This window comes from Musa acuminata, chromosome BXJ2-4, assembly GCF_036884655.1.
Source record: "Musa acuminata AAA Group cultivar baxijiao chromosome BXJ2-4, Cavendish_Baxijiao_AAA, whole genome shotgun sequence".
Classification (NCBI taxonomy): Eukaryota; Viridiplantae; Streptophyta; class Magnoliopsida; order Zingiberales; family Musaceae; genus Musa; species Musa acuminata.
In genome coordinates this window covers 45,912,324-45,926,753 of record NC_088341.1, presented here as the reverse complement: position 1 = coordinate 45,926,753, position 14,430 = coordinate 45,912,324, and the positions used below count along the sequence as shown (strand labels likewise).

General features: G+C 43.7%; 3 protein-coding genes across 8 annotated transcripts; 1 reads left to right on the top strand and 2 right to left on the bottom strand.

The window, feature by feature from the left end:
- Positions 1-11: 11 nt before the first annotated feature.
- Positions 12-3,396, top strand: LOC103983328 (probable LRR receptor-like serine/threonine-protein kinase At3g47570). The gene is made up of 2 exons (XM_065101892.1): positions 12-2,871; positions 2,950-3,396. Exons 1-2 carry the CDS (start codon positions 12-14, stop codon positions 3,303-3,305), a joined length of 3,216 nt encoding a protein of 1,071 aa, XP_064957964.1. The 3' UTR covers positions 3,306-3,396.
- A 300-nt stretch (positions 3,397-3,696) lies between these two features.
- Positions 3,697-9,249, bottom strand: LOC103982306 (protein IQ-DOMAIN 31). 6 transcript variants are annotated; one of them, XR_010486483.1, is made up of 8 exons: positions 9,092-9,249; positions 8,323-8,450; positions 7,290-7,553; positions 6,918-7,121; positions 6,319-6,378; positions 5,068-6,082; positions 4,565-4,701; positions 3,697-4,049 (listed from the first exon to the last, which is right to left on the bottom strand). XR_010486483.1 is itself a non-coding variant. In XM_065106820.1 (8 exons), the coding sequence occupies exons 2-7, from the start codon at positions 8,410-8,412 to the stop codon at positions 4,655-4,657; spliced, it is 1,680 nt and encodes a 559-aa protein (XP_064962892.1). In that variant the 5' UTR covers positions 8,413-8,450; positions 9,092-9,249; the 3' UTR covers positions 3,697-4,049; positions 4,636-4,654. The 6 variants fall into 6 exon arrangements, 4 of the variants coding, with proteins under 4 accessions (XP_064962892.1, XP_009397474.2, XP_018680708.2 ...); XM_065106820.1 differs by having other exon boundaries at positions 4,636-4,701; XR_010486482.1 differs by having other exon boundaries at positions 4,636-6,082.
- An 833-nt stretch (positions 9,250-10,082) lies between these two features.
- LOC103983329 (probable sulfate transporter 3.4) lies at positions 10,083-13,359 on the bottom strand. Its single transcript, XM_009400552.3, has 13 exons — positions 13,021-13,359; positions 12,785-12,833; positions 12,446-12,650; positions 12,152-12,323; positions 12,001-12,066; positions 11,648-11,761; positions 11,448-11,564; positions 11,238-11,364; positions 10,875-11,161; positions 10,613-10,803; positions 10,449-10,534; positions 10,284-10,360; positions 10,083-10,214 (listed from the first exon to the last, which is right to left on the bottom strand). The coding sequence occupies exons 1-13, from the start codon at positions 13,357-13,359 to the stop codon at positions 10,083-10,085; spliced, it is 1,962 nt and encodes a 653-aa protein (XP_009398827.2).
- Positions 13,360-14,430: the final 1,071 nt, after the last annotated feature.

Sequence of the window (14,430 nt, the reverse complement as noted above, 5' to 3'; positions counted from 1 at the left end):
TTTTAGCTTGCATGGCCGCATCGACGCACCAGTCCTTCCTCGCTTCTGACTCCGCGTCCAACTCGACGTCCTCCGCCGACGACGACGTGCTCGCTCTCCTGTCGTTCAAGTCTCTGCTATCCGATCCCGGCTCGGCACTGTCCTCGTGGAACAACCACACGTCTCATGTCTGCGACTGGCACGGTGTGAGATGCAGAGATGGCCGGAGAGTCACAGCCTTGAGGCTGGTCTCGCTCGGCCTCGCCGGTCCCATATCGCCCACCATAGCCAACCTCACTTCCCTCAGGAACCTCCACCTCGGAGACAACCAGTTCAATGGAAGCATCCCACCTGAGCTGGGAAACTTGGGTCGGCTGGCGAATCTTAACTTCAGCTATAATTCTCTCTCAGGTGAAATCCCAGCCACGCTATCTCGCTGTTCCAGACTCCGGACCATCAGGATCGATTACAACAATCTCGAGGGAAAGCTCCCTGCGAGCCTCGCTCGATGCTCCAACCTCAGCGTCATTTGTTTCTCAGGGAACCGCCTCGTCGGAGACATTCCTGCAGAGTATGGATCGCTTTCAGAACTTTTATGGCTCTACCTTAATGGCAACAACCTTACAGGAGCCATTCCAGCAAGCCTGGGGAGCAGCTCCTCTTCTCTCACCCAGATCATGCTGTTCAATAACAGTCTCACCGGAAAGATTCCACCTTCTCTTGGCAACCTGTCGTCCCTCACCCATCTCTACCTCTCCAGCAACAACTTGGTAGGAAGCATACCGCCTACGCTAGGCAACTGCTTGAATCTAACCTATCTTTATCTAAGAACAAACAGCTTGGAGGGGAATATACCAGAAAGCCTGGGCAGCCTCACCAGCTTAAGAGTTCTTGATCTTTCCGTCAACAAGTTATCCGGTACGATCCCTCCATCTCTGTACAATCTATCGAGGCTCGGTTCTTTGAACCTCGGGATAAACCAGCTCGTAGGAACCATTTCGCCTGATATAGGCCATGCTCTTCCGGGACTCGAATACCTTATCCTTCAGGGGAATAGATTGGAAGGTTCAATACCACGATCATTAGTCAATGCTTCTGAACTCTACTATCTTGATCTTTCTTTGAACAATTTCAATGGAGTTGTCCCAGCAAATTTGGGTCAGCATCATAATCTAGCCGTTCTGAACCTCGAGGGTAATCGGTTCAAGGCCAGGGATGCCACGGATTGGAGCTTCCTTGCTTCTCTGTCTAACTGCACAGAGCTTACATGGCTGTTTCTGTCCGACAATGATCTTGCAGGCAGATTTCCTGCATCTATAGCGAACCTCTCTGCGCAACTCGAGTGGTTGTCTTTAGCAGGGCTTCAGATATCAGGGGCCATTCCGCCGGAGATAGAGAAACTCCGTGGCTTGCAGCAGCTTGATCTCAATGGAAACCTTCTGAACGGCAGCATCCCTAGAGAGATTGGATCCCTTCGCAACTTGACTCGATTATACTTGTTTGGGAACAAGCTCTCCGGCCCCATTCCTGAGTCACTGGGGAACCACACGCAGCTAGAAGTACTCAACTTGGGAGACAATCGATTGCAAGGAGGCATACCGCGGAGCTTTATCAACTTCAAGCAGTTGAACGAGCTGAATCTTTCTCGTAACCAGCTCGGTGGCGCCATTCCCAGAGAGGTCGTCAGCATTACTTCTCTCACAAAGGTGCTTGATCTGTCTCATAATTCTCTGGTCGGTCCGATTCCAAGTGACATCCAGAAGCTGAAGCTCCTCGTTCTGCTCGACGTTTCTGAAAACAAGCTTTCTGGCCAAATTCCTAGTGGTCTTGGAGGTTGCGAGACCTTGAACTACCTTTACATGCAAGGAAACTTCTTCCAGAGTACCATACCTTCGCAATTGAGCAACTTGAGAAGCCTTCAGAGGCTCGATGTTTCGCGTAATGAATTATCTGGGCAAATCCCCAAATTCTTGGCTGGTATCAGCAGTCTCCAATATCTCAACCTTTCCTTCAACGATTTCGATGGTCCGGTTCCAACAGAAGGTGCCTTCGCCAACGCCAGCGAAGTTTTCGTCGATGGGAATCCCAAGCTTTGCGGGGGTCATCCGGCGTTACGCCTTCCACCATGCCCTGTCGACTCTTCTAACAAAAGTAGAATGAGAAGTGTCGCAATAGGACTCGCCAGCTTGATCCCCTGCTTTATTGTTCTCTCCATCATCATTCTCATGTGGAAGACGGCGTCGAGCAAGAGATCTCCGCTCGAATCTTCTCCGAGAGATCAGTTCAAAATGGTGTCTTACGCAGAGCTGCACAAGGCGACCGATGGGTTTTCTTCCGCCAATTTAATTGGCACCGGTAGCTTCAGTTCTGTGTACAAAGGAACTCTGGAAGGCTACGAAAACGGCGTTGCAGTAAAGGTACTAAACCTGGAGCGGAAAGGAGCTCTGAAGAGTTATCTGGCAGAATGCGAGGCCCTGAGAAGCATCCGGCACCGGAACCTCGTCAAGATCCTCACTTGCTGCTCCACCATCGACCGCAGAGGAAATGATTTCAAAGCTCTCGTGTTCGAGTACGTGCCCAACGGGAGTCTAGATGATTGGTTGCACCCAACGGTTGGCTCGAATCGTGAGACGAAGCAACTGAGTCTTGACGAAAGACTGTGCATAGCCATCGATGTCGCGTCTGCGTTGGAGTACCTGCATCGTCACCATGGCCAAACGCCAATCGTTCACTGTGATGTGAAGCCGAGCAACGTTCTTATCGACGACGACATGGCTGCCCACTTGGGTGACTATGGGTTGATAAAGTTCCTGGCCGAATGCAACGCTGCATCAACGGGGAATCCCAGTTATTCCCTCGCATTGAGAGGATCCATAGGTTACATACCTCCAGGTACTAATATCTTGGTTTCTACTTTTCACATCTGCTTGCGCACGTACCGATACAACCGTGTTTGATCTTTTGCCGTAGAGTACGGGATCGGAGGGGAAGTTTCCGCGCATGGAGACGTGTACAGCTACGGAATACTTGTGCTGGAGATGGTGACAGGGAAGAGGCCTACCGACGACATGTTCAGGGACGGTCGATCGCTTCGCATCTTCGTCGAGGCGGCCTTCCCTGACAGAGTAGTGGAAATCGTGGATCCTGCGATACGATCGGCCATGGAAGGTAACGATCGCGCAGCGAATTGCGTGGTCTCCATGGTCGAAGTTGGCCTGCTCTGCTCGAAAGGAACACCACAAGCACGGTTGGACGCGGAGAGTGTCACGACCAAGCTGGTCGCGATCAGAAGTGCGTACCTTGGGTTGGGATATGGCGATGTGTGATGATAATGGAATCTATCAGTAAGATTTTTCTTATGACGAGTATTAGTAAGTGTATACATCAAGAACAAGAAAGCGTGTAGTTGACCTGTCATATCTTGAGCTCCTGTTTCTGGCTCTTGTGGAATTTGTGTCACGACGAGTGATGGAAGCGGTTGCTGTTGCTGCCTTTTCCCGCGAACCATCCACGACCCTGGAAAAGAAAAAGGAAGGAAGGAAGGAGATGCACACATCCACCACATACAAGTTGGATCTGATAATGTTACAAAATGAGTTTTTGTGTCAGCAGCATCTACCAATGAAATCTTATGAGAATGTTACAGCTCTGCCTCATCTGATGAGAAATCTTTTGGGATGCAATATCAGAACAAATTGGACGTGGATTCGTACAAGATGTTTGTGAAGGAAGGCATTTATGATAAAAGGTATATTTCATGTTTTGCGACAACTCTTAACATAAACAAAACGATAACAACCGGACCAAACAAAACCACGCAACACACAAAAGGGACTGAAGCTGTACATCCCACCGTAACATGATTTCCAACATACGAAAGAGACAAAGAGGAACAGTATGCACGCCACACCGGTAATGATCCAACTTAGCTAAGTAGGATTGCAGCACAACTTACGCCATAAAACAAACAGTAAGGGTGTGTAAGACTGTAGCAAAACTTATCCGCTTTGAAGAATTTAAATTACCACTCTGACAATGTCACCTCCTCCATCCCACTTGAATCGACTTCTCTGTGGTTTTGAGGAAATTAGACAAAACAACATTGTCATAATCAGAGTCAAATCTGGATCAAATTTTAGAGGGAAGAGGCAAAAACAAGGAGATGAAAGAGTAAATATCAAAATAAAAGTGAAAAAAAAAAAAGAAACTTCAAGTTATGGTTTTAATCTAATAATACAGCATTTGACATCCAGTAAATTCGATATGGTGCCAACATACCTTTTATCAAGAAATTAAAAAAAACCATATTGAGGACATATAAATTCGATATGGTGCCAACATACCTTTTATCAAGAAATTAATAAAACTATATTGATGACATATCAACCAATGTGTTATGGTATCAATCCTTGGTTAAATTGACAAAATTAGCAAAACATTAACTACTGGCATTTAAAACTTTGCTCCATGCAACAAAACGATAGGAAGGATGTGTCGGTAAACATATAATATTCACCCAACCCCCACTAACTAATTATGATAAAGCTTGGTTATGTGCAACATATGTTAAAAAATGGTTTCTCACCTTTCGAAAGAAAGTAGGTGCTCTCTTTTAATGGGAAAAAGAATAAAAGCATCACGAGATTTCTTTCTTACTTGGGGTAAGTGTGGATGTCTACTTATTCGCACCAGTACATTCAGAACAACACAGGATCTCCCGTTCTGCATTCCAAAGATGTGTTGGGATAAAATCATTAGGAATAGTTTGTTTTGGTATGATCAGATTTTTCAACCTTCCATCCCTAATCCACCAAATACAGTGTACTGATCAAAGCCTTGGACCATTTTTTATCAGAAGATGGAGGGAAGACAAGTATGAAGGACTGTGGTGATTGAAGGATGTACAATATTTAAAAGATGAAGGTAGGAGTGGTCAAACGATGAATGACGATGGAAAATGGTCAGATAACAAAGTATGATGGCCGAAAATCATAGGACGGTGGTGGTTGGGAGATGAAAGGTGATAGAAGTTAATGATAGAAGATCCACACCAAAATATGTATGAGCAGAATGATAGACAGGTCATACCACTACCATCTCTTGATGATGTAAAGGATCTGTCGTTTCTAATTCCATCCTTGCAGCTTGCTTGGATCAACTTATGTGCACGTGATGATTGCAAGTTTAACTTTCCATTCGTGGAAGTTGGCAGAGAATGACGTCGAGGCATATTATATCTTTCTGCAGAATCAGATCCAACCCTCGGTGAAACTTGTCCTCTTAGCTTTGCCTTAGCTGATTCAGTAGTTGCCATATAGCTTGGTAATCTTGGAGCATTTTGCGAGGCATTCTCTGCAAAAGGTTCTGGCTTTGGTGGGAAAGAAGCCCTTCTCTTGCTACTCTTCTGGATCTCATTGCTAGTTGGCACATCTTTCAAGCTTAACTCTCCATCACAGTTAGAAATACTCTCTTCTTTGCAGATTTCTTCTGGGCTATGCGGTTTGATCGCAGTACTGTCATCTATTACTGCATTCTTAGGCCCACCTGATGCAACGGACTTTACAGCAGCAACTATTTCAAGCTTACTGTCAATAGACACTACACTATCTTTTTTTATCTTCATTGAAGAATGCTCATTAGACACTTGTGGAGCATCAGATAGTGAGTTTGTCACCTTTCTCGGAGTGCAAGTTGGTTTCTGATTTTCAGATTCTGGCTTTTCAGCAGGCTCTTTTTTAGAATTGGATACCTTTCTCAAACTACGCTTGACCTTTTCAATTTCAGATTGTGGATTTTCTACCACAGAGTCAGCAGGAGGGCTTAGCATTTTCCTCGTAACACGTTTATGCCTTTCTGATTCAGTCATGACATCAACCTTTGCAGCCACATTTTTATGAACATTTGATTTTAATCTGACAGATTCACTTTCCACAGCACTACTGCATCTCACCCGAGATTTCACATTGACAGACTTTTTTGATTGAGGAAGTGGATTCCAAAATTGTGAGGATGTCCAGCGCTCCAGCCAACTGAAGACTGAATTTGGTTCCACTGGATCATAATGAATCTGCACAGGCTTTGTAACAGGCAGAGCTGAGAGTAGCTGTGGAAAGGCAAATAAGTTATTTGCTTGTAAAACTAGACAGTAAACCTGGACAACAGATGGGCATTGGCTCACATGAACATAAAGTGCATGAATATCTTGAAAACTGTGCTTTCCATTCCCAGAATATTGATCTTAAGTATAAGAAGCAAATCAATGTGTTTGGAGAACGTTAAAGAATTGATTCGCAGAACGTTATCATATTATTGTAATACTCTTTTTCATAGTTTACCTACCTTGCAAACAAATTGATTCGCAGACAGCTGCATCTTCGAGAAATCCAACTTCTTATCATCCTACAAAAGAAAATCAACATACCTAAAAGAAATAAGATGATAAACCATGAAAGTATAGTTCAGCCCGAGTGAACATCACATATCGAATTCATGTAGAAAAACTTCGTTGCTAAATGGCCAAACCTTTCAGAGAATAAAAACTACTACCACCACCACACCATTTCAGCAGAAATGTTTCATTAATATTCACAATACAATCCCCATTGCATATACAACATGCACACATGTCAACCAGTCAGAGGAATTCTCTGAGACAAAAGAATCTCACAGTATGTGGAAAAAAGAGTTATCCCTCAACAGGAAAGAAACCAGAAATGACTCATTCTCAATGGATTATCATGACCAATCTCACAAAGTGTTCATCTTCTTGTCAGAATAGAGCAGTCAGATACTAGAGTTTATCAATAATTGAAACACTACCAGACAGCAAATAATTAAAATGAAAGCATATGTGGGAATTTACGGAATAAACAGGACACTTTATAAGTTAAAAAACATAAAATAATTTTTTGAGATCATTTCTGTCATTAGATGCTTACCACACTCTTCATTTGAGGATACTTTGTTCTGACTTCAAGGCCAATACCTGAAAGCCTGACTCTCTGACCGCGAACAAGAGCTTGAAATCTGACAATACCCCACATGCAATGCAGGGTGGTAACTGCTTGACGCCTCACTAGGTGCCCACGAATTAGAGCCTGCAGTCTTATGATGCCCTTCAATGCACAGAACACCCTCCGTGACTGCACATAAATACAAACACTCTCTTCCTTGAATTCTCCTGTGTGTTATTTAGTGTGCATATAGAACCCATTTTTAAGAAATTAAATGAAGAATAAAATGGTCCCAATAATAGTATATGATGCCAATGTTACCAAAGAAGATGCAAACACTATTTCCACAAGAATTACCTGATAACCCCTGAAGGCAGCTTGAACTTTTGTAGCAGCACGCTCTTCCAAGGCTTTGGCTGGATTACTTGAAGCTTGATGTACAACAATTTCTTGGCTCTCAACCCTAACTGCTCCAGTAACTAAAGTGGAATCTGTCCTATTTTCTGATGATGGACCACTTGAATTGTTGCTTACAAGAACTGGTTGAGTAATCACCAGAGATTTCATTGTGACATGAGATGGTTCTCCCCCAGAAAAATGCTCTTTATCAACACCAGGTTTCTTCAAAAATACAAATGAGGATCAGAAGATCAATTAGTGATGAAGCACTCAAATATAATAGATTTATAAGATTACCTGTCGTACTTAATGCATTATAATAACTTTGGAAGTAAACAAAGATTAAATGGTCAATTTAAAGAAATAAGCGAGGAAAACTTTAAATGCAACCCCTCTAACTTATAGACATATCTTCAGTTATTTCCAAAAAAATTTGGAAGAAGAATTTACTTTTTTGAAAATCTTGACTTTACCTTGGATGACTATGATTTGAGCTAGTTCAAAGAGATGTAATGAGAAATAACCTATCCTAATTCATGGTATTGGTGGGGTTGGTCGTGTGTATGGTTTAGGAGCCTAACACTTCCAAGGTCACCTTACTCGATAATCATGTATCAATCTATCCCCTCCATTTTGTTGTAAGCAACTCCTTGATTTGTCTTAACTGAGAATAATATGAAAAGACAGATACTCAGATTTCTGCACATAGGCAGTGCAACAATATATATTGTGCTTGATGATATACCGAATTTCACAGTGATGTAAAAGGAAATGCATCAATTAAAGTATTGATGTTATAAAAGGAAATATTCCTTAAGTCAGTGCAGGGATTTGGAAAGACATTGATATCTGAATACATCAACATTCTCTACTACCAGGCAAAACTTCCACAGGAAGAAAGCCAACCATGTAATCAGTAAACAAGTTCATCGCACACCGAATAGAAAATTAATATGTTCAATAATAAACCAATAGATTCTCAATTCCATACCAAACCATCTTTCCCTTTTGAAGTATGAGATCTAGATGATCTCTTTCCAAAAATAACTGCTTTAATCCACTTTGCAGGAGATTTTCCCATCACAGAAATCTTTAGATGCTGTCCCCCTAAACTCGCAACTGCAGAGAAATTGTACAGTAACTTTAAGGCAAAGGAAAAAAAAATCCAATCATGTTATAAGAAATACAAAATTGATCTCATCAGTACATACTAGCTTTCAACATGTCACATGTAGATAATTTTAATCCTGTTTCGAAGGGAGCATCAATCCATCATATTATTTTGAAGGACGTGGAAATGTATCAGCTCATTTACAAAATATACTAAATCAGCAAAGAGATTTCAACGCGCAGATTTAGTTGGGAATCAAACCTCAAAAGGAACATCTAAGCATAAAATAATGGTACGGGGACTACCCCACATGACCTTAAATATAACAATACCAAAGGGAAACTTAAACCTCAGTGACAAAAACATAAAACCCTAATCTCCGCCTGCATCAGAGCACGAACACAGAACCCTAACATGCATGTCCATCAGGATCAATCTACAACGAGAATCCTCGCACCGAATTCCACAGGCGCAAAACCAAACTCATAACCAATAATCACCAGCGAAAAATATCTCAGAACGCGCAAGAAGTGGCTCAAGCTACAGATCCCCAGCTCCAAGTCCAATGTTCCTCGTAAGAAATCAAAACCAGGAGAAAAGATTCACATCGAAACGTAAAAGATGAAGATCAAGAGGATCCGAAGCTCACCGAGGAAATCAATTCAAGATCAGAGGCACATTTCGCAGATCTATGAGCAGATGAACACCCCCGCGACTGCGTTGCGGAAAAGGCAAGCGAAGAAGGGTTGGTGAGCGAAAGAGCGAACAAGTGAGCGAGAGATGGTACGAAATAAGACCAAAAGCGAAAGAAGACTAAAAGATAGAAGGCGGTGTTATCGGTAAAGAAAGACGCCGTTAGAGTACATCAAAAACGGCGTAAATGTGACCGCTTCCAGGTTGTGCGGCTCAGCTGCATCGTCCCAATCAGCGTTCAGGGTAGATGACTACCAAACCGTTTGAACGACCAATCAATGAAAGTAATTTTGCGATCGAACCATGCTGAACCCTGTTTGATATTTACATGAAATCCTCGTTCTTTTTGGACTTCCAGTGTGCTGATAGGCCACTTAACCCCCGGCTGTCACGGTCTTTAGATTTCATCCTAAATATACACCCTCATATGCTTCAGTTATTTACGGTTCCGCCCTCACCTTTTACAGTATGAGAGTCCATCCCTGGCGTCCGATGGTTCTCTGATGGATGTCAGACGTCCATTCTACGGGCCACCGAATTAGCGGGGCCTGAGGTCAGTCACGTGGTCGAATCATGGCCCGGACGAGCCATGATTGCCGGGTGTCGGGTGCAGACCCGAGTAATTGTGATGTTGCATGAAGTTGCCCGGGTGGTCAATGATATCAGTGTTGTCACACTGTTATCGCCCATAGACAGTTCAAGTTCCGAAGAGATTGACTGATACTTTGCTTTCGTATTAATGGAAGAAACATACAACAGCCTAGAGTGAGCCTATCTGACAGGCCACCAATCTAGCAAACATGTTTCTTTCTTCTAGCTAATTTGTTCTGGTTTGTATGTTTCAAAATTTCTTCTGAGCAGAGCTCAGATGAGGAGACAATGGCCATTGTTAGGGTTCAGATCACAAGCAGCTGGCATAATGTTCATCACCTCACGGTCCTGCTAGCTCAAATTTTGTATGAGGTTGAAGCAATGGCCTCTTCGACCGTCATGTAGAAGCATTCTGGTCCAAAGAGCTCCCAAGCCCCCGAGTGAGACAGCTTCTGTGACACTTCCCCAACAGGATTTGCTAGCACCAGCTGCAATTTTTGTAGACAGGTTATTCATGGTTAAGATGGATGTGATGACGACGATGATGATGGTGTTACCTCGAGAGATCTTCTGTCAAGTGTCCTCTTCAGTTCTTTGAGCGATTCAATGCCGCTTATGTCGATATTCGTCACAGCTGTGCCAATTTGGTAGCTCATGATCAGTGTACAAAACACTAGATTGAAGTTTCTCTGGTAAATTTTGAGCGCTTCAACGCCACTTACCAGCCATGTCCAGTATGATGCATTTGAGGGGGCTCTCGTTCGAGTTATTAATCCTCTCTTCTTCTTCTCGAATCCATCTCAGGATCCTGCACGCCAATTGCTGCATCAGGGAACAGGTGTTGTTGCAGACGGTGGCAACTCTTTGAACTCACGCCTAAACTAACCTTTCTTGCAGATACACCGAATTGGTGAAGTAGACAGGGGACTCGATGCCAAGGATTAGAAACGAAGGCATCCTTTTGGCATCTTTGTACTGTGCCAGATCTCTGTAGCTGTTTGTTCCCGGGATGTTCCCCATGACCGCAATGTTCGGCCGAGTGGCATGAAACAGAATCTTGAGAACCGATATGCCCACCTGCAGAACAAATGGGAACGCTTCTTTTGGTTTCCGCAAGCAGAGATTGCTGTCGAGCGAAGAGCGCTTACCGAAATGCCGAGGCCTATCGGCACCGAGAGGAGGAGAACCCCGAGGAAGGCAGTCATGCAAGCCAGGAAGTCAAACTTGTCCACCTTCCACAGCAGTATTGCACCTCGGACGTCGATGAGGCCGATCACCGCCGATATGATGATCGCCGACAAGATGACGTTGGGGGTGTAGTGGAACAGCGGCATGAGAAGTAGCATGGTGAAGAGCACCACAGACGCCATGATTATGTTGGTTGCTGCTGTTTTGCAACCGGCGTTGAAGTTAACGGCGGATCGAGCGAACCCACCTGCATCATTCAGCAGGAGCTTCCATGATCAACTCCGCATGCTTCTTACTATGTGTTTCTGCTTCTTCGATCTTACCGCTAGTGACATAGCATGAGACACATGAACCGGCCAAGTTCATGGATCCTACGGCCACCATCTCTTTGTTACCATCGATCTGATAGTTCTTCATGGAAGCAAATGTCCTCCCCACGGCAATTCCTTCCTGTGTATCCATGGTAAGCCTCAGCTTGTTAGTTTGGAGAGAATTAATGGATGATCCATTGATCTAAAGGTTCAGAGTGATACCGTGAGAGCCAAGAGCCCAGACACTATTCCCGTTTTGAGAGCAAGACTCGAGTGAGGGCCTTTGAAGTGCAGCATGCTCACTGAAGAAGGATTCACCCCTTCCGGTAAATACCCAATCTGTTTCACATCGATAACTTAGAACAACGAGAACTAATAACTCTCTACCTATATCTATACATATTTAAGAAGATGATTCTTACTGTTGAGATGCCTTTCTCATGGGATCTGAGGACGTAGGAGATGATAGTGGATATGATCACTGAGGTTAGAGGAGCTGCTGCCGATACCCAGAAGAGCTTGGGTCTGACGGTGCTCTGATCCATGTGAGTTCAGTCAGTTCAGATTGCATAAACGACTCAATAATGCACAGAAAGCAACAAGCAGAATCGAAGGCATCGATGCCGGTGTTTTGCAAGACTAAGAACATTACTATTAACACCCCACACAAAGTGGCTTATATAATCACTGCCTGGTTTTGGTCATCAGCATCCTCTTCAGGAATTCATTTTAATGAAAGAGGTGTATCGATTACTGGGATGGATTGACAACTTACTATGTGTCTTGCCGTCAGTAGGAGAACCAGGAATGAGAGACCCATAACTACTGCTTCCCATGACCACTGCTCGGACAGAGAAATATAAGTTGATCAAACAGCAGAATCTTAGTAATCTATCATCCAAATCTTCCAAAAATCCTTTTGTTACCTCTTTCCTATTGTCGAAAACAGATTTCAGGACTGGAATGATTGCCATCTTGGTAGTGAAGTGCACTATTCCAAGCAGCCCTTTCAGCTGTTGAAGCGAAACGAGGACGGCCGCGCCGCCCATAAATCCAGTCAACGTTGGTTTCGATAGAAAATCGATTATGAAGCCCAACCTACAGAAAACAAGTAGCGATTCTGAGATTGTGTTAGGAGAAACTTCGACTGTATCTACGCCGCAAACCCCAAGAATTAGATGTAATTGGAGCAAAAGTAATGTGGTTTTATTGTGTTTTACCTCAGCAAACCCAAGCCGGCTTGGAAGACACCAGCAAAGAAAGTAGCAGTGAAAGCTACTTCAAGGTATTCTTTGGTGTCCTCAGGAGAGACCACATCTCTCAGCATGGATCCCATCACTAGGGATGCAATTGATAAGGGGCCACAAGCAAGATCTCTTGAGCTCCCGAGAACAGAATAAATCAGTGGTGGCACGAAACTGGAGTCTGCAAGGTCCAATTCGATCTAAGGTCAGTGGTATTCTCCATTACGGTGGCAATGCAAGAAAACGCGAATGGCTTAAGCTTTTTCTATCGTGTTGCAGTCGATGAGTTCCGAGAAGTGTAGAAATTGGACTCACAAAGGCCAATTATCGGAGGCAGACCTGCGAGCTTAGCGTAGCTAATTCCCTGTCGCAGAAAACAGATAGATAGAAAGAGTTACGAGTTACAAAAATTCGAGCTTACTTTCCAAATCCATTTCCTAACTTCATGAAAAGATGCGAGTAAAGACATGATCAGCAACAGAGCTTTTTATCGAATAGACACAGTCACTTCTACTACCATGAAAAGAGAAAGAGTCGCGTGCAGGTCATACTTGTGGGATAGCCAAACTAGCAATGGTGATGCCTGCGACCGCGTCGGACTTGAGAAGCTTGAGGTTGTAGTGAGCACCCCAGTCGAAGATGGGAAAGAAGTACTGGAGAGCTAGAACCACCTTCTTGAAGAAAGGCTTGTTCTTGAAACGATGGAGCGGATCATCGGGGAAGAAGACCTCGCTCAGACTATGCCTGAAAGAACGAAGGCCAGTCCTATCTTGTAGCACGGCTACCTTGTGGACCTCCATGGCCATCATGTCTGGTGTTGGCATGCGGGGAGATGCTTCAAGGTCGGTATCATCTGCGAAACACTCCACTCTTTTAGAGCTTGCAACCATGTCTGGAGGGGAGAAGGAAAACAAATCAAGAGATCACCCCCGGAAGTGGAACGAAATATGTTACTTATAGATTGAAGGGGATCGATGTGGGTGATGGGAATATATGTGTGCTCATTATTACATTTTTCTCCACGAAGTGATCAAGAAAAGACTTGAGTAATCGGCGGAAAATGGAGGACATGTAGAATATTACTGTATGCACCCTTACCAACGAGATCAATATCGTGCATGTACTTACTGAACACCCATAGCCATGTCTTCTCTGTAAACCATGCTTCTCATCAGAATCAGAGAGCAGTTCTCGGTTGCAACAGAAGAAACACATCGGTTCATTGTAGGTATTCATGTGGAGAATCGACACTGCTCTTCACACAATCATGTCATGATTTTGGTTATTGTACTTTTTCGGATGATCCTTGATGAATCATGGGTCTCATTTGATACAAGCCAATGCTAATGTATTTTACCATATTCTCCTTCTCAATCTAATCTTCGATCGACTCTCAAGTAGATTCTCAAGTTCATGGACGGAAAGGAAAGAAGCCAGAGCGTTTCTACGTGACTCCTTTCACAAGCAGAAAAAAGAAAAAGGCCATAAAGTAAAAACATCAGTCGTCTTCTTCACTTCCTACCTTAACTCCACGCAAATGCCGCATGCGTGCACAGAGACGCAAATGAACGACAACAAAGCGTTTCTAAGCAACTCCTTTCACAAGCATAAAAAAGAAAAGGTCATAAAGCAAAACCTCATTCGTCTCCTTCGCTTCCTACCTTAACTCCACGCCAATGCTGCATGCATGCAACAAAGCGTTTCTAAGCAACTCCTTTCACAAGCATAAAAAAGAAAAGGCCATAAAGCAAAACCTCATTCGTCTCCTTCGCTTCCTACCTTAACTCCACGTCAATGCTTCATGCATGCATGCAACATTGGCGTGGAGTTATGGTCTTTTCTTTTTTATGCATGCATGCAACATTGGCGTGGAGTTAAGGTAGGAAGCGAAGGAGACGAATGAGGTTTGGATTTATGTTTTTTTCTTTTTTATGCATGCATGCAACATTGGCGTGGAGTTA